General features: G+C 37.8%; 1 protein-coding gene across 1 annotated transcript in view; it reads left to right on the top strand.

Annotated features, from left to right (window-relative positions):
• Positions 1–20,399, top strand: part of RANBP17 (RAN binding protein 17) — a 164,836-nt gene that overhangs the window by 106,705 nt on the left and 37,732 nt on the right. Inside the window, exons 18-21 of the mRNA XM_026061315.1 lie at positions 263–366; positions 6,616–6,704; positions 13,022–13,129; positions 15,612–15,694. Of these exons, the coding sequence (XP_025917100.1) occupies positions 263–366; positions 6,616–6,704; positions 13,022–13,129; positions 15,612–15,694 (384 nt within the window). The remainder of the gene's footprint in view (positions 1–262; positions 367–6,615; positions 6,705–13,021; positions 13,130–15,611; positions 15,695–20,399) is intronic.

The following is a 20,399-nucleotide window of genomic DNA, read 5'->3' as shown; positions in this document are numbered from 1 at the left end:
TATGAAACGGAGAAAGATGTGAAATGCAGAGACATCCTGGTCTCAGATACAAGTTGTTTGTGATCAACAATTTGTCTTGGTTGTTTATAGCTCAGTAAAAATATTTCAAACCTCAATTGTTTTCTTCCTGTAGGTCTTACTGAAAGTTCCCATGATGTTGGTGAGATTTTTCTGTGACCAGCTCGGAGCCTGACCATACCGAACAGTGGTGTGAATCTGATGTGATGTTTTTGCTGGGTTGTTTTGGTTTGTTTTCCTGTAGGTGAAGATGAGGATGAGTTTGAGAATTTCATGCTCCCCCTCACAGTTTCGTTTGAAAGCGTGACTCGGATATTCAACAGCAGTTTTGAACAAGAAGAGGCAAAGGTAGGTTTCTTTCAATTATAGGGATATAACTTACTACCGATGGGAAGCACTAGTAGTGGGGCAGGCATTTAGTATTGCCATTCCTCTGCTGTCTGTCCGTCTCTTTTGACATGTATAAATCTGTATATTTACGTGTGTGTATACATCTGTAAATTTAGGACCATAGATAGTAGAGGTACAAAGGCTATGAATGACTATTCCAAAATAAACCTCCTACGACTACCTGATAAAGGCCTTGGGATTTTTCAGTGCTTTGCACATCAGGTGAGTTCATTTGAGCCCTGTTTATAATCAAAGGGGCAATTTTTTCTTCGATGATAGTTGGTCTGTTTTGTATGTAATATTCCTCTTTTCCATGCAAGTGTCCTGTTTGTATACATTAGCATATTTATTTGGGGGTATAAGGAGACATGTTGTAACACACTTGATAAAACACTGCTGCTTTAAAGTATTTTTTCAAACAAGAATTTATTATATAAATCAAGACTTTATTAAATGGCTGGGCATATATGTATAAATAGGAACTGGTCTTGAAGTATTGCATCCTTAAACTGAACAAAGTGATTAGGATAACTGATAGCTAAATAAGGTTTTTATGTGCCTGTGGGAGCCATATTAGGATTGATTTGACAAGTCAGTTCAGCTGTGGCAACAGTCATAATATCTAACACAACATTATGTTTTATTAGTAAAATCCTTAAGTGTAGCAAGCTGTTTGTGTCAAAACAACAGTATATTTTAGGGCAGAAAAAGACTTGCTAGATAGAAGCCGCATCATCAGGAATGATAATACATTAGAGCAGCATTGCATTAAAGAGATCCCCTTCTCCTGTTCCTGAATAAGCAGTTAACTGTGCACACTGGAGTACTCGCTTCAGCTACACAAGGTAATTTGGAAGAAGCCCTAGCAGTGATTTTTAATTTGCTATTTTGAAATATGATGGAAACTTAAATACTACATCATCATTTTTTATCCATTCCCATTCCTAAGAAAATAAACAGATACGCTAGAAATATTTAATAAATAATTTATCTGCAGTACATCTCTGACATTACCAGAAGATGCATAGTTCACAATAATCACTTGAATTAAGTTAATATTTGAAAAAAATAGTACTTAGGGTTATTTCAACATTTGCTTACTCAGGTTTCTACATTTGTTATTGCTTTATGTATTTAATTTTAAATCTATTTTTTTGCTTGCTAAGTAGACATAGTTCATCTATGTAGGGTTCATCTTTTATATTTTCAAGTTGTAAATTCTAAAAATTAGAGCAAAAAGGTCATTTGATAGAATTATCCTTCAATAGGAAATTATATTTATCTCATGTGAAGGATCAGTTCTACTAAAATTATTTTGCTGTTGTCCTGTCTGGTTTGCTTGAAACCATCATAGCAGAGAAATTTTAATGGAGTGCCAGTGATATATTCCTAAACTAGCAAGTTCTTAACGACCCTGGAAAGTGACTGCTTGATTACACTTTAACGGTATTTGCAAATAAAATCACAAGTAATTAAGGGGAAATCTCCAGGCTTTTGAGCAAGTTTGATGCATGATAACTGCCTGATTCAGCTTCATCTAGAGTAATGCTGTGTAGACAAGAGCTACTGAGATCAATAGCAACATAATGATAGTGGCAGAATTAAGTGAGTAACCTGAGAACTGTGTCTTCAAAATGCATGCAGCTGCCACAAGCCAGGGCCACACAGTGCACTCCGTGCTTCCGTCCTAAATGTTCATCAAAAGACGCCCTGCAGGAAAATGGAGTTAGATGCTCTTTATTGCTGATCGTGTCTCTTGCCACATTTATCAGGGAAATTGGATTAGCAGTTGGCAGCTGCAGGTAGACAAGGTTCTGCAGTGATTAAATATGCAGCTTGGCTGCATTTGTTGTGACAGACCTTTAGTAAATTCTACTGTAAGCACCATCTGTCTAATTTGTATAAGGAAAACTTGGTGCTTTAAGCTACCGATAAAGAACTAAATCTGTTGCTTTGTCATAAACAAAACTTTTGCTCTAAATTCTCTTAAACGTAATTTATTAGGTTAAAGCCATTTTTCTATCATGATGAATAAATAATACGTGCAAAAGTGCTTTCAGGTACTTCATTTTGCAAGTGCTCAACACAAAAACAGTTCAGTTCTTCGATAAAATGTTTAGTATTCCAATCCACGGGGAAATGACACTGTTAAAATATCACTATGAAAATGGTCCAGGACTGCCAAATTCATTTAATTTGTGGTTTTTACTAGGACTTTCTAACTGGCTAGTTTGGGGAGTTTTGTTTTTTTAATATTTCTGAAATAAACCATTGAAAAACAGTTGCAACAAGGGAGCTCTTTCTTTTTAAAACACATTTGTAATCATCAAATCTGCATACAAAACATATGTTTCGGTGTCTTTTCCAGGGAGATCAAATATAACTGAGGATGGCTTAACTAATTCTTATGTGATTTTCTTGTTTTGCTGCTTCCTTCCTCACTTTTTTATATTGATAGGACAAATGTCTAATATTGAAAAAGCGGTTGATTTTTCTCCTCGGGATTTCTGGGTTTGTCCTGACAATCCGGTTAAGTAGCACGTCGCTGGCTAGCTTGCATCTTAGCAGGACTTCGTTTATCGCTATGACATCATCAGCTCGGATAAAAACGCACGAAAAGAAGTATCTGAGGAAAAGGCAGTTAAATAGCAACATGCTATCTTTAGCCGGTTTGTAGAAACTCCGTGCTGCTAAATTATTTAAAATCCTTGATTTTCAGCTTGCACACATTAAAAGTTTTCACACTAAGTGCCAAATGTTGCAAACAGCACTTTAACAGAATGATTTTGCTTTGATCCCTGTAGCAGTTCCTGAATAATTTATCACAGGTTATTGCCTTAATTCTGGAGAGGGATAGAGCAATAAAGGCAGATGAAAACACTCCAGTTGAAACACCTTGGGGCCTGCTCATTCCTCTGACACGGCTCTTTTGTTGGAACTATTTAGAGGTTATTAAGACGTGTCTCCAGAATTAAGAGTATGCTGTAAGGATGAAGACAGCCATCTTAATTCTAAAGACAAAGCGCAATGACCCCTCACCTTTTTTTTCCTTTGTTGTTATTATATCGTAGAATTATGAGGGTAATATTAGAGCTGCACCCAGTAGTGCCACTATAGTTAAGGGTCTGTCAGGCTCGGCGTTACAAGCCCCGTTTGGGGGCGGGGGGCGCGAGGAGTCTCGTCAGTTTGAAATTGCGTTAGGCAGGCACTTGGCACGCGCTGGCAGCTCGCAGGCCTGGGGTTTGGGGGGTTTTGTTTTTGTTTTTGTTTTCCCTGCGAATATTTACACATTCGGCTCTTTCCCGTCGCAAAATCCGTTGAAACGTCTTTTGGGGGGCTTCGGACCCCAATAGCAGAATTCTTCAAAATCGGTGCATTTTAGTTAGCCTTAAGTAGGCCTGTCGCTCTGACGTCCGGCGAAGAATGTCGTGACGCTGAACGGACTTGCTGCGTTTGGAAGAAAAGCCGCGTGCGAAGCCACGAACCCCTGACGAGCTCCCCTCGCCGGGTTTCTTGGATTTACTGCTCTTCGCCTCTGGTCTTACCCGTTGTGGAGTGTTGCCGGTGCTGTCATCAGCTGCCACTTTGCCCCAGAAGTGGCTGGTGTTCACTTGGGAAGGAAGCAATAGCTTAATGCGTTATTCAGATTACTCGGTTAAGTTTGCAAGGTCCTTTGAACCCCACAGGGCAACAGCCTAAAAGCAGACATATAAGTGTATAATATTGTTTATCGTTAATAATTTTCATGCACGTAGGTGCTATTTGAAACCATGTAGTGGGTTAATAAACCTGAATGTCCCAGGAGTTTTTAGGTTTTTTTCTGCTGTCTCTAAACGTGACTTAAGCCAGCGTGGTATCTGGGGTGATTTTTGGCTCCTATTGGAATTTAAAGGTGGTTTTTTGTTTTTTGTTTTTTTTTTTTTACCAGCGACTTAAATGGCGCAGAATTTATCTTGGGGTACTGTAGCATTGTATCAGCTGTTCAGACATTGCTGACAGGAGGCAGTGTTGTTGCCTGAAGTTGAGTTCCAGTGGACAACATCCAAACCGCTGAGCTCACTGGGGTTTTATGGGGCAAGGACATGATGGTGTTTTATAGAGTGAGTTCATTTCTTAAGAATAGTGCCATTAATAGTATGGATGTTCTATTAAAAATATCAGAAATTAAAGAATATGAACCAAGAAATGTAGTTTATGTAGTAGTTGTTCTTCTTTCTCTGGACTTCGTACTCAGATGGTGTCTGAAATCACCTGGCGTTTGTGTAGGTTCTCACAAGATCTGGGACCATGGTTTAAAGAAGGTTGCACATCTGCTTTTGTTAAATAGTTCTTAAAGTCTCACAACTAAACCATTTCCTACATATATTTGCAGAAGAGTGTTTTCTTATTACCAGTTGTTTGTTTGAAAAAAATGTTAGGGGAATATGCATTTGGTTGGTCTAGGGGCCATAGTAAGATGGTGGGTTTCTGCTCTCTGAGGACATCCTCACCTAAAGGCAAGTTCATACCTGCCCAGGAGCTGCAGCTTCCCCACTCCAGCCTTGTCTCTGCAGTCCCGCTTGTGTCCTTCGCTGTGCCTGGAACGGGCCGGAGAACCACGAGCAGTCTGGAAGGATTCCACTTCGTCTGCCTTGCCTATATACATATACATATACACACATATATATATACACATACACACACACATATATATATATACACGCACGCACATATTTATAGTGTTGCATCTCAGCATCCCTTCCCAAAGAAGTATAAAATGTCATTGCCTAGCTTTTAATTTTTTTGGTTTTGACCACCGTGTCTGCTAAACAGTTATTTTCTGTGTGGACAAAATATATGAAGTATGGAAGTATAGATGAATATAAAGTTACAGTTGTATATCCCATCCTCTTTGTATTGAACACTTCCTCTCCAGTGATTTCAAAGTCCCATTAAAGTTAATGAGAGTTGAGACCTCTGAGCATCTTGCAAGTTCAGGCCATTTCACTGCACAACAGAATGGAAATGCAAATATTAAAATACTCCTAGCAACCTCACCAGTGTTTGATAGTGAATCCGATTTATTCTCAGATAAATCTATGTGCATTCAAGTCCATTGGACTAATGTGTCTGCATGTGGAAAGCAGAAATGAGCCCTTGTTGTAAGGGTACATTTAGCAGTTTAACAAGGAATCAGCCATAATTTTTATGCGATCAATTAAAGTTAGTATGTGAATCTTACTTTTTACATTCCTCAACTTGCAAATATTACATTATCACCAAATACTATGTAATTGAAAGTTTTCTGTATATATGCTGTGCCATGCTTCTATGTTGTTTTGTTTTGTTTTTTTACCAAACTCTCCAGTACTGTGGTATTTCATAATGAAAAAAGGACAAACCCCAGCTGTACCACATGGATAACATTTATTTATACTACTTAGTTGTCCAAAAAATAATGTTTAAGCCAAACTATATTGGAAAGTTTATGTATATTTTTTGAATGTATTTTCCTCATTAGTGTTTTTTTTTAACTGATTTCTATTAATTTTTCTGAGAACAGCCCTTAAGTAAGGGCTAATTATCTACATATAAAACATTGTCTGCTTTAGAGCTTGAAGGATTCTGAACCCATTTTTCAATCATTTAAGAAGAAAAAAATGTTTTCATCTCAGAATTAATATAGATAGAGATTTGCATGGTCTTCTGTTAATAAAAGATAAAAGTCACTTTTTGAAGAAACCTACCTTGGAAAGTGACTTTAAAAAAAAAAAGTATATGAAAATAACAGTACAATAGGAATCTCAGTGTAACCTTAATTGTAGCTTCTGTTGTGCATATCAATTAGCCTTACACCTCATTTAAAATATTGCAAACTTAAATTAACATTTTATTGTTATTGTTACTTTTGATATATTAATCCAGGAAGCATTTTTAAACTTTAATATGCAGTATTCATATATTACGTTTTAATTTGCATTATTCATTAGTAGAGTATATTGAATAATCAAAAGCATTTCCGAAGCGTTTTGCTAGTGTTATCGCTGCAAAACCCGTGGAAATCCTGGTCATTAAAAGAATCTTTGTGTCCTCTATGGACGAGGGCTTGAGCGAGACATTTAAACTAATGAATCAAAATCAGATATGCGGTCATTATTGGCCGATTATTACTCCATCTGCTCTGCGCTAACGTGAAAATCAATTACTGTGTCTCTTTCCCACTGACAGCGTATGTTGATCGGGCTGGCAAGAGACCTTCGAGGGATTGCCTTTGCGCTCAACACAAAGACCAGCTACACCATGCTGTTCGACTGGATGTATCCTTATTACCCGGCGACAATACCAGCTCTGCGCACAGAGGGACACCAGGCCCCTTGCATTAGTTTAATAGTGCGGCACAGTGGGGAAGAGGAAACAAAGCTAAATGAACTAATGTGTAATCAGCTAAAATTACAGCACAATGGCAACCGTGCCGTTCACCGGGAAGGACCACGGAGAGGTCACTTTTTTTGTTGTGTCACACTAATAGTCTAGAAAACATATCCAAACAGTTTCCTCCCCCACCCATAAACCCAGAATGTTTTGATTAGAGAGGGGGGAAAAAAAAGGCAACAAAAAAACCCTGCGTCTTAAAACACAATGTACCTACATTTGGTTTAACATCAAAAGCACTTAAAAAAAAAAAAAAGTGCTATCTGGGGAGATTTGTCTCTCTGGTATGAATCATGTCTTTAATTTAGTCAGTTACTTTCTATTTATGTCAACTTTATTAATATCGCAACACCTGCAGTCGTCTTGATCAGCAGAAAATGGGCAGCCTCTGAACACAAAATCAAAATCTTTAGGTTGTAGTTTTCCTCGGTAAGTAATGATAATGGAACTGAGTTTGCTTTCCAATATCGTATACATTTTTCCTGGTATGCCAACGAATGTAATAATACTCATGAGTATTTTCTTAATACTATAGAGAAATGTTTTATATTTTTATAAGTACAGGAGCTATAATTCTCTCTTTTCAGGCGCAGAATTAAATTAGTAACAAACTACTGAAACATATAATGATGGAAATATGAAAATACTAGTTTTGTAATTTAGATCTCCCAGAGCTATCAGTTATATATTTATTTGTCTTACGGACAGAAAACATAACATACAAGTACAGTTGCATGCTTCATTAGAAATCAAGCTTTTAAGAATATTCTTCTTTTAAGCCCATAGTGAAAATCAGCTGTTCACTACTAATCTCTCTGGAGCAGAAGGAAGATTGCAGCGTCACAGACGCACACGGTTGTACGACAGAGGCTGCGCTGAGCCGCGAGACGCCCGTGCGTGGCGGGACCGTGCAGCTAAGCCCGTTTCAGGTGCTTTGCAAGCCTGCGAGTGGCTCGGTCCAAGTGCAGGCTCCGTTTGCCTGACACGGCTTAGAGAAAGAAAGTCCAAGACAGAAAGCTGTATAATCTTAATTTCCCATAGAATTAGTGGAAAGTATCACTGAATTGCAGTTTTAGAGGACTGGAGAAAAGATGGACTGAAATCACACTGTGACTTAGGATCTCATTTGCTAGTGGGCACCATTGGGGTACGTTTAACTTTATTAGTGCTGTCTCTGCTTGTGTTTCTCTAAAAATTAATAATAAAACCTGGAAGATGTGTGAAACTAGTTTATTTAATTTGGCCTAGATAGTGAAAATAGATCAGTATTGTTTACATTTCAAATACATTTTACTTTGTTTTTCCTACTAAGGCATGAGCATCATGCCTCATCTTCTGTGCAGAACTGCAAATCTCAGGTGCTGGAGGAGGAACAACAGAGACTGGCCTCCTCTACATTTGAAAGAAATGGGTTCACCCGTGGAGGGTTTTTTTTAGGCATGGATCCAGGATATGTAATCCTCAGGACCCTTTCCTGAACGATTAAAAAAAAAAAATCATTTATTACTTCCATCTTATTAACTAATTTTATTTTTTAAAAAATTTAACCAGTCTCCAACTTTTCCATTTCATTATTCTGTATTAACAATAAAAATAGATGAAAATGTATTTTTGCTTAGAATTAATCCACCCAAATATTAGGCTTTCTCAGTTTCTTTTCCCTTGCACAGGTTCAGAAATTCTTTCCTTACCACCTTTGGCTATAAAGAATAAGTGCATGCTTCTGCTCAGTGGATTTCACCTCATTTGGCTGAGTTCAGCTTCATCCAGGTATTGATCCAAAGCATTATAGTAGAATAAGCTGCTATTATCGCGGCTCGTATTTACTGTATATAAAGACAGAAAGGTGAATGGGAGAGGAAGGGGTAGAAAAGGGGGGTCAAATACTGCTTTAATGTATTGTTTAAGTGTCCTTGATTAACACATTTCTTTGTGTAGCTTCAAATATAGCGTCAGAAATTTAAAAATTGGTTTTAATACCAAAGAAAAGCTATTTTTTCCAAAAAATTTTCTTCTGTAATGTTTGAAGCTCTACTATTTCAATACTGAGAATAGCAAATACAGAATATTAGCCAAAGTAAATCTGATTTACATAACTTGCGTTTGCTGAATACATAAGCAATATAAAGAGGCAAGGGATAAAAAGCTGAGCTTTTAATACTATCAAGTGATGTTTATACTGTAGCGAAGATAGTTATTAGGAATAGCCGCTTGTAAATCGGTGGTAGAGGAACACACTGATACACTTTTCAAGTGATTGCAGGGAATATTTTGAGTCTAATCTCTTCCATAACAAAAAGTAAAACAAATTGCTCTCTGTAATCTCTCAGGTGAGAGAGATTCCTCTTTACTCCTCTACTGACCAAAGTGTTTGGAATTTGAGTTTTGTCCAGCAGATGGCAAAAATGAGCAGAAATGATTTGTTTTAAGTCCTTTTGATTTTTTTTTTTGATTTTTTTTTTTTTTTTGAATCCATTGTATCCCCTATTTTACCATTACGAAAGAGATATTAGGATCGTGGTTTAGAGGTGAATTGTCAGGTATGCTGAAGCTGTGCTAGATTGCCAAATAGGGCTGTTTTGTAGCAGGCTTGCTTATACTAATTGAGTTTCTCTAGCAAATCAGGCTCCTTGGAAAAAGGCCAAAGGCTTTTCATAATTGTATTGACAAGAAAATGAATATGATAAATGGTGTTCATTCAGCTGAGACAAGATTTATAGTTTTCCTCTGGCAAGGGTTGAAGAGGAAATACTTATAATAATAGTAAAATTTGTTTTAAAGTTGTATTAGATGACGTCTTAAAAAACTTCATTAAAATATTTCCAAATATTTTAAGCAGTTTCAGATGTTAAGCATAGCTTCTTCCCAAAGTATTCCACTAATGAAAGATGAAGAAAAGCATACAAACAAAACAAAACAAAAACAAAAAATCCCTTGGATATGAAAGTCATTTATTCTTCCTGAAATATTGATATGTCAAGCTGTCAATGATGATTCCAGTACCACAGCTTCGGAAAGTTTATTCGCCTTTTGTATTCATAAAATGCGGTCTCTGTAATTTGTAGGTCAGTTGTGAACACGCAGGTGTGACCTCAAAAAAACTGTATGCCAGTTTGAGTAGAAGCAAAATCTGTTTTTATTAACAGTGATCATTCTACTCATATTTCATTCTGCTGTTTACTCCAAGACTGCTTGGGTAAAATGTTGAATGTTTAATCTGTTTTCTTCCATACTAACATCAGCCTGAAGTCTAAGATCCTTGGTCTTGGCAGTCAGTGATATCCATGGAGATTCAGTTGCAAGTTCAGGGTAAAAGCCACCTTTTTGTTACTTCGATAGTAACCCATAGGCAGTTTTTCCTCTGTTCTGCCCAGGTGGCTCTCAGTATTTAAAGACTTCTGTTGTCTGTAAAAGAGAAAGGCTGCAATAAGAAAATGGGCTGCAAGAATTAAAATACTAGGTTAACCCAGAGTTGCACTCAGTCAGGTACCACACGATATATTTGTGTGAGGGCATGAAACTGTTGAAATTGTGTGCCTATATATAAATACCTATACATATAGATATATAGATACGAAGTTGATAGAAAAGGCATTTGTCATTGGGGTTGTCTATCTAGGAGTCATTTCAAAGTTTCAGTTGCCGTTGATGTTTGGATGTCTGAGTATATACTTCTTCAGGTATGGCTCGCCCTAGAAAAAGCAAACCAATCTTTTCACCAGACTACCCTTGTTACATATTTCTGCAAAGTTGTATCATGTTTCTTCACAACACAAAACGATGTGCAGCAATAAGATGGCTTGTTCAAAATGGTTTTGTTTTTGAAGAATTAAAATTATAAGTTTATATGGTTTAAGTACTCAGAATTAGGTGCAAACTTGAAAGAACCCAGCAGACAACTGCAGAAATTGAAGTTGCCTGATCACAGGAGAAGAGGAGGAGACGTTTTCCAATGAACAATGCTATCTGGTTGGTAACCTGTTTGTAATACCTGTTATTGTCACTTGTATTGATGTAAACCTCAGCATCAGGCACTTTGCATTCCTTTCAGCTCGAATGGTAAAACTGACCTCTCAGGTTTAGTTCATGCATTAGCCAGATTCCTTGAAGCTTGTGGTTAAAATCACTTCAAAATAATATTGTGTTTTAAAACCAATTTATTCCACTTTATTGGATTTTTTACAAAATAATAAATTGTCGAAGCATTTTTGTTGACCCTAGCTTTTATAAAACCATGGTTTCTAGACTTTGCTTGTCGATAAATGTGGACTCAATGCTTAAATGTTTGAATTAAGACAGCCAGTCATATTGGCTATGCTGGCCGCCTTCAATACTGCTGAGTGACCTTTTGGTTGTAGGGAGATGCTGTCAAGTTACTCCCTCTTTCCTCCGCAGTCTGAAAAGGCAGTTGTTTCCTAGCCCAGGCAGTTCTAAAACAGGGCTTTGCAGCATCCCATCATGTCCCCGCTGTGTACGTTGGGCTGCTAAGAAGGCCAGGGAGGACGCGTACCTTAGGAAAAGGAATAGCACAGTTGTGTACCGTACATGACATCTGCTGTGTTTGGAGCATCTCGATCATCATCTGGTTGAGAGTGAGTTGGAGTGGGAGTCCATTCCAGAAGAAATGGAGTGGACATTAGTGAGCTTATAAAGGTATAAGAGAGGTGGCAGGGATCATATACGCCCTCAGAGGGTATTTTAGGTAAATGGGATTTGGATTTAAATCCCAGTTTATTACTGAATAACTCTACCTGGTGTGTTTAACTCTAGTTTGTCTGATTTAAAGTGGAAAGAAACCCGCAAAGGAGAAAGAGATGATATCTAAAAGTATATTACATGTCAAATGTATACTTCTGCTATATATAATTTATGCCGCCAGTGTCTCAAGCAGCTGGCGGCAAAAATGCACTAATCTTTAGATGCCTCAGACAGACAGCAGTAGCCAAAATGCCTTCTGTCTACACAGCACTGTCATTCATCAGCCGTACCATGTCTGATGGCCTTAGCCTCCACCAGAATAGCTAGAGCGAACTGAGAGGTAGCCGTGCCTGCTTACCCTAGAAGTGGATACACTCTTACATAGTTCAAACTTTATTTCGAGATCTCATGTTAAGTGCTTGGTCTGAATTCCACTTCGTAAGATACCGGATAGTTTCCTTTATGGTCTGAATAGGCGATAGCGTTTTCCTAAGAATAGCCACTCTTTCTAGTGAGGTTAAATAAGGCAGAATTATGTGACAGCAAACAAAGTTAAAAATGAGAAACAAACGTAATATTGACAGAAACCATTGACTAGATTAGCTCGATGACATTTTAATACCAAACTGTTAAAACTTCTTGCTTCACTATGATAAGAACTGTTGAATTCTTTGCCAGTAAAGCTGTGCTAACTCACTTCCCTTTACCAGTTTGCCTTCTTATCCAACCAAACTCTCTTTTTTTTTTTTTTTCCAGCATGTTGGGAAAATCAGAGGTCAGCTTTGTGTCAAGTCATTGCATCAAATTTTCTGATAGTCACCCACTCACAGGTTTGGGGTTTTCTTTTCAGTTACATTGTAGAGTATAACAAACGCACCGTTTTTCTTTACCGAATTGTTTTAAATCCTGCTTTAAAAGATGTGAAATCTCTTGGGCATTGATGAGCAAACAGCTCTCCGGAAAGAGACTTAGAAATCTACCTTTGCTCTTCTCCCCCGCATAGTCTGTTTGAACTCTCATCCTGAATATTCTGGAAATAACTTCATACAACCAAATTGTTCTTGACTATGTATACAGCAAATATAATTCATATGAGATGGCAATGAAATTTGGGCTTAGAGTTTGCTAATGTGTAAATTTTTGTTGTTTTTAAATTAAATTGCCCTTTGTGACTTCTGTCATTCATAAAAAATAAAGTTCATTTTCTATATGTACTGATAAGTTAGTTTCGCAGGTACAAAATGATTTCCTTTTCCTTCGTTACAGGTATGATGTATTAACCATTTCCCAGTTAACCATTAACGTTTCCAAAGGATTTAATCTTCTAGGCACAGACTTGCTTAAATTTGGGGTAATTTTGTGCCCATTTTGGTACCTGTCAGAATAAGCTGCCAAAGCTCAGTGTCTGGCCCACCCATATAGCAGCATAGTACAGAATTAGGGGAAGTTGTTTTGGAGGACATCATTATTTTGTCAGTATATTCTTTAACTAATTTTGTTGAAGATACCCTGCGTATCTTTCTGTTCTGCAAAGAGCTATTGAATTGTGGTATCGCGAACCTGCATGTACAACCCCCATCTTGAAGCTGATGGCAGAATTCATGCAAAACAGGTAAGAAACCTGTGAAAATTAGCTAAAAGATGTGTAGTACAATGCTATACATTCTCTGTGCCATCTTTTCATGTTTTGCTTGTCATCATGATGTCTAACTTTCCAAAGTTTAACAGTGTTATTTGCTTTTGTATTTTGGAACAAAATTTACAAACCAAACTTAGCTTTCAGTGTCATTGTATTAGTTTTACCAAAATGATAGACTTTAAAAAATCAGCTGTTCGGGATTTATTGCAAGAACACTTGAGAGACTGCTGTGATTTTATAATAAAAATTAGTGGAAATGTATGCTTTAGCTAGGGATAAATACTGACTTTGTAATTAAATATCTGAAAATAATCTGCGCTCAAGATTTGCTGCAGGCTCAAGTTTTGCCTTCAGCCAAGCAGCATATATATGTGCCTGTAAAACTGCAACTCCCTTTACAGGTTTTTTTCCTCAATTCTTCTCCTAGCCAAAATAGGAAAGAATGTTATCTAAGGCAGCAATGTTTTTAATCAACATGCAGGTAACTTTTCCCATACCTAAATTTTTCTCTGCAGGATCACTCAAATGGCCTCAGAATGATTCTGTGAGGTGGTATCAATACTCTACATTGCAGGTGTTCGAATGAAATTTCTGTTTTACCACAAGTAAAAGAACAATTTATTTTCGGAAATTATCATTACTCTTGGAAATATTTAGTGTATCGCCCAAAGGAAAAGAAGGAATTTGAAATGAAAAATTGATAGTTAAAATGATCTCTCTGCTGGATATCTTCATGACCAAAGTAATTGGGGTTTTCAGCAGAGAAGCATGTGTTTTCATCACTTGTCATTTTGCCTTGCAAATTGAACTTGCAAAGGAAAAAAGTTGAAATATTTGAAGTTTGGAAAAAAAAATGCTTAGTTAAACCTAGTAATAGCTTAATTGGTGCAATGAAGTTTAGACCTGTCTCCCAGTCAAAAGCTAGTGTGTATAACGTGCCCTTAATCCCTGAATGGCTACACAGACCCTAAGGCCGAGTTTCCCATTTCTTGTTTGTGTCGACTTGTTTGCTGTGGCTTCCTCTTCTGTTTGTGCAGGTTAATTATGTCTTTTCTCCTGGTACAGTATACCAAATTACTGGAAAAGTTTAACCTGTTTTTCTGCATGATGCAGCACACAAGCAGTACACGCTCTCATAGTGCTGCAACTTATTCCAAGGAGGAGGTTGTTAAAACCTAAACACAGAGCTCTAATAGCAGTAAACAAAAGCAAAGGGGATCTGCAACAGAAAATCTTATGTAAAAGACAGTTCTTCAAGCTACTTTCTGTATTCATGTTATTCTTCTACCTATTGGTATTCAGAAAATCTGCTTTGTTCCCTTTAGAAAACATCATCTGGGATGGAGTTTTTTCATGAGTTGTGTACTGCATTAGCTTTTACAGGTTAGAATGCATTATACAATATACTTTGACATGGTTAAAATATGTTACAGAGTATCAGACTGTGCATTATGCCACTCTGATGTTGAAAAGATGTGCTGGTTTTTGCTTTTTTTTTTTTTTTTTTTGCCTCTGACAACCGTTATCATTTTGTGCATATGGAATACAGAAATGTTTTATACAGGGCACATTTTACTCATTTATAAAGACCCAGATTTACTCCAGAGTTTGCAGCAAAGGACCCTGCAAATAGCGATTCAGACAACAAAAAACTGGGATTGCAGCAAAGAAAGGTACCTGCTGCTCTCTCTATGCTAGGGGTTCGTACAAGGACTCCACCTGTGATCAAAAGTACCAAATAAGTCAGCCAGGCGATACTCTGTTTTATATCACACAGTGATGACTCCTTTGCCATTCATTCTAAGTAAAGATTAAGGGTAAGTTTTGCTAAAATTACTTAGAAGCTTAAGACCTATGTTCAAAATTGACTTTTAAGTGCTTAATAATTTTCACTTAGGCATAAACTAGGAGTTAGGCTTCTCTATCGCATAGACACGTTGGAAAGATGCCACAGAGGCTTTGGCAAGATCTCTGCTGCGTGTCCAGATTGGGAATAAAATGGTTCTTTCGGGCTTTGCTAATACATTTGCACCAGGTGAGGGAACATGGTGCAATCTTCTTCAGGTCTGGATGTTCATAAAAAGCGTATGTTACCATTTACACTCAGAGAACTGGCTTATAATTGCCACAGATTTTACGTAGCAGAATAAGCAGTGGGGATTAGCTGATTTTAAAAGCAAGCCAGATGCAGAAGCAAGGGTAAAAGTATAGCCTAACTGCTTGGACGATGGAAGCATTGTAGCATTCTTCTGAACCATGTACAAACACGATCATTTTTTGGCAATATATTTAGATAACTGTAGCGTGTGTCTGATTGGACTGAAACCTAGAATTAGTTTATCAAATAATTGTGCTTTGTAATCAGCAAATACATTTTTTTGTTTGTTTTAGGAATGAATCCATTGCAGGTTTCTGCTTCAATGACCATCTGAATATTTTTGCTGTTATTTTTTAGATCGCAACGTTTAAATTTTGATGTATCATCTCCAAATGGAATTCTTCTCTTCAGAGAAGCTAGTAAAATGATTTGTACGTATGGTAGGTATTCATTAATGTTTTCTCTGCAGTGTAATTCTTTGCCTGCCTTGTGATATAAAAATCCTGTTAGCTATATTTCTGAGCATTGATGGATTTGTGGAATATGGAGCAGGATTGTGATGTGTTACAGGGAGTATCGTCCCTTTATAAAGCACACAGCTTTTTTGGTCCAGGCCTTTGGAGCTCATCTGCATTCACAGATGAGGTTTCATTCATGCATCACTGTTGCTTGTATCATTTTTCTGACTTGTGTGCATGTCTTCTAGCAACTGTAAATATATGTCGGCAAAGGTACAAATACGCACAGGGTGTTTGATCTAGGCTACTGATTGATAGGTGTAGGTTGATTTTATGTATTCAAATTATATTCCAGCAGTTCCAAAACATAATAGGACCATAACAGCTTTACCCTAGAGCGCTGTTAAAAGTGTTTATAATAAGTTGCTCCATTTTACTACTCCCACTCATGCATGCAGCTGCAACAGGTCTTTGACACCGACTATTTATATTAGACTTCAAATAATTTTGTAGCTTGTGATTTTGCATTGTAAATATTTTGAAAGGAACATTACCAAGTTTTGGTAGAGCGACCTCATTTGTAGTTTGTATAAACAGGAAGAATCGTAAATCATAAATGACTCATAAGTGTCCTGTTACTTTTGAAGAAAGAAAACTGGTGCATCAAATTTGTTATTACTGCATTCAGGTTGCACTTGGGGGCTGGAAATTGCAAGTGTTACATGGCTGCCTGTATGAAAAACTTCAAATGTAATTTTGCATTTGATCTGTAAGGCAGGCAAACAGTATATGCAGAATGCATAAAGCATTTACTTATGGCAGAAGAATTTATACCCAAATAACTCTCACTTCTTACAAAATCATTTCTCTGTTTCTTTTTCAAGTATACCAAAGAGTATGGTGCCACAGTTTTTTGACTGTGTTCTTGGGTAAATCTATTAGAGTGATTAAACAAAATAAAAACCAAGTTTTCCATGTAAGGAACTTCCCATGTAAGGTGAACTTTTAGACTGTAATAATAGTTGCTGTCAGCTTTGTATTTAATTTGCACTTCATTGCTGTAAGCTTTCTTTTGATGATTAAAAAAAAGAAATATAGTTGTGATGTTGCTTAGAGTTCCCTTGTCTTATGGCTCCTGGTCCCATTGCATTGTTTTTTTTGTTTGTTTGTTTTTGTTGTTGGGGGTGGGGTGCCCCTTTTTACCCCCTTTTCCTCATGCTATCCTTTCTGCCCTGATGAAAAAGATAGCTTTTCACTGGTCATCCATTCGTCTTGGTTGTCAGCATCCAGTTTCTAAACCTTGCTGAGTAAGCCACAATAGTTGGCTTCAGCGTGTTTCATTCATAACTCATGTCTACAAAACACTTTCTTAAAGAAACCTTTTGCTCTTAAATGCAGCTTTTATGGTGTATATGTGAGATTCAGAAAATTGTCAGCCCTAAAGTACTGGCAGCTCATGTACATGAAGACCTGATGTTTTCTGGCTCATGCTAGAATTTGATTATGTGTTCTCGGGAAATCTTGGGACAGTGCAGATTTAAGATTTAAAGCTAAGCAATAGAGCTGTGGAGCCTGTTGAAGCCTATATCCAAACACCTATTGCCCTCTTTGTTAAATGATGCTTTTCCCGAAAAGCACGTAGGGATCTGTGGCATCTGTTTGGAGATGTGGGTCATAGAAGTGAAAGGACTACTAAAAGTGGAGGAAAGATGTGGAGGTGGAAGAAAACTTCCATTCAATGTTTGTGTATTTTCCATCGATGCCTTTTTGAGAGAGATTTCTTTATTCAGAATCGTAAGTGATTCCTGTTTGGGGAGGAGGCTGTTGGTGTTTGGGGGTTTTTTTAGTTTAATTTTAAAGCACATTCCTATTATCATCAGTTTCTGAAAGGGCTCTAGATCATAGAAGTGATCTTTCCACTACTCAGGTGTGACAAGTGGAAAAATTGTTCAAGTTTTCTCTTTAGTGAGAGGTTTTACTGCCCATTATAAGTATTTCGAGATGCTACAATTAATCAGCTTTGAGTAGTTGCTATTAAAAATTTTCAGCATTTATCGCCAATTACCACTTTTTGAGATTTCCATTCTGGGGTATAGAATAGATATGGAAATCGTTTGGAAATCTTTTGTACAGAGTCATTGCTTTAGTTCTGTGTGATCTTTTGAACATGCAAATCCCTATAAAAATACTGATATTAAATGAATCTATGTTAATTTCAAATGCTTTTCTGAAAACCTTAATACCTGAATTATGCTTCGAAGGTGTAAAACTGTAATCCATAGTATTCTATGACTCTTTTAAAGTATTTTTGTCTTTTAAGCATATGTAACCTTGGCGGAGGTCTGGGGAAAGGTAAACAAGTAAACCAAATGATGGTCATAAAAGTCACTACTATGTTCTCAAGCGGTATTTCCAGCCCCACAATCTGAAAAATTGTGTGATTCAGTTAAAAGAATGAATACTTCTATGCATTCCAATCCTTTAGGGTTCAGTTTTTAACTTTTTGAGCTGGAAACTTAAATTATTGTCAAGCAAAACTTGACACACATTAAACATGATTTTACAGCTGAAACATTAGAGCAAAAATAGAAACCGAAGATACATAATAAATGTCAGGAGATGGCAACAAAGCACACGCTTATTTATTTTACCGAGAGCCGAGACGTTTGTATACATCTGCTGCTCGTAGCGAGCTCCTTAAAGAAGCTCAGAAAGACTTTTGAAACTCAAAGCAGGTTCAATCGAAATCTCACCGATTGCCTTCCCAACCTCACAAACCTCCAAGTGACGATGTGAGGCAGAAGGGAGAAGCGGAAGGGAGCGGCTCGTCCTTTCCTCGCGCTGTCCTGGCGGGACAAGTCCTTCCTTTCGCTCGAGGTTTCACTTAATCTGCTGCCGTAACAGGCTGCCAGAAGCCGTGCGCCGTGCGCCCCCGTCCCGGCGAAGTGCCCAGCTCGCTCGGGCGGGCGGCCTGGCTGCATTCGCCCGTGGTGGCAGCCACCGCGGCAGTGCCAGGCTTGCGGCTGGCCGTGCTGCGCCCCCCGAGAGCTGTGTCCCCCGCCCAGGGGTGCCCCAGCCACCACCTCTTCCAAGAACGTCACGCGCAAACAGAATAATTAACAGAAACGTGGCTTAATTGTGCTGTGATTTCCTTGGGTAAGTGCAGTTTACATTCACCTTAGTGCAGGATTTTTCCCTACTTCTCTCTCATGTATAATGATGTACAGAGCGTGTTTAAAAAAAGAAAAAAAAAGTGCTTAGTTATTCTTGGAAATTTCACTGGCAACAAACTAAACAATAAGAAAATTTCCAGTTATGGCTTAGGTGCACCTGGAATCTTCTTGATCTGCAGATCTATAGATAAATTAAAATGTGGTCTGATATATATCTCTGTCCTGTCAGCGCTCAGACAAGGAATTAGTAACAGAAGCAGGATGGTATCAGGTGATTTTTTTCACCAACATCAAAACATCATTTTTTTTTCAAAAACATCGAACCAACAGTTCGCTAGTGATTATTGTCATACAGTTGATTTTCCTAAATCTGGACAACACTGATCAAGGCAGTTTTGGATAACATGCAGATACTTTTGTGCAAATGGGACCTTCTCCAGGTGATGAAAATCTTCTGGAGTTTATTTTTTGTGCAGATTTGTTCTCTGTAAATCCTCTCTCCTGTACTGTTCTTTAAATGGAAATAGCTTCTCTAAACAAGCATTTGGTAGACTGGAGTATGGCGCTTTCTTTTCATCTTAATTTTGGCTGCAGTTTGTGATGCCCATTTATGTACGACTAGAACCTCCATTTACTATCCCTGTGTTCTGTAGAATTTGTCCTTGGTGTGGAGGAGGTAAGGGGTTGAACTGTTTTTTTGTGCACTGTGGATAGGTGTGCGTGTGAGTATGGATGCTGAATTCTCTTTTTTACTCCAGACTAAGTATACACATTTTTTTCCTTCTCTAGACTGGTAGATAGTGATTTCTAATGCTCTGGTGCAAAACAGGAAAAAATCCAAAATGCCTATTTTTAAGGCATGTTAAGCAGCTTCAATTGACAGTGAATAAAATTTAAAATACGAATTGTTTTCTGAAAAGTAGCACCTCGATGAGTGCTTAATTCTGCTTAACAGATCCTGCCTTGTGTTCAGGGTGGTACCAGTGTGTCCTGACCTTGGGCTGATTTATCACTGACGTTGATACAGCGCTGGTGACAAATTCCGACTAAGGTGTCTCTGTGGATGCTCTGCGTTGCAGTTGTACGGCCGGACGCAGGGTGCAGGTAGTCACTTCTCCATGTTGGGGCTGTGCAGCTGCTCGGCCAAAGGTGGTGAGTCTTGGCTGGTAGGGCTAGAGCCAGCCTGACGTAGTGGGAGAGTGACTTAAAAGAAACAACTGAGAGGAGAAAATTGAAAGGGTTTGGAATAGTGGAGTCCACCGTTCCTCATCCCCAGTATATTTCACTTTTAAATCTGTACGGACAACTCTCCTTGCTATGTGTCTTTGGACTCCCAGTTGTACAGGAATGATGTTTCGGTGCATCTTGGGACCATCTATTTCATGTTCTGTGGTTTCTTTACATTTTAGTAAACCTCTTCCCTTTCGTTATAGGAGACTGACATAAAAATAATATTTTCAATATGCTGTTTTTATTTATCTGCATTCTGTCATGATATACTTTGATGTAAGTTT

Source organism: Apteryx rowi, unplaced genomic scaffold (genome assembly GCF_003343035.1).
Source record: "Apteryx rowi isolate R43461 unplaced genomic scaffold, aptRow1 scaffold_18, whole genome shotgun sequence".
Classification (NCBI taxonomy): domain Eukaryota; kingdom Metazoa; phylum Chordata; class Aves; order Apterygiformes; family Apterygidae; genus Apteryx; species Apteryx rowi.
The sequence above is the reverse complement of the archived record's forward strand: the minus strand, read 5'-3'. Positions and strand labels throughout refer to the sequence as shown.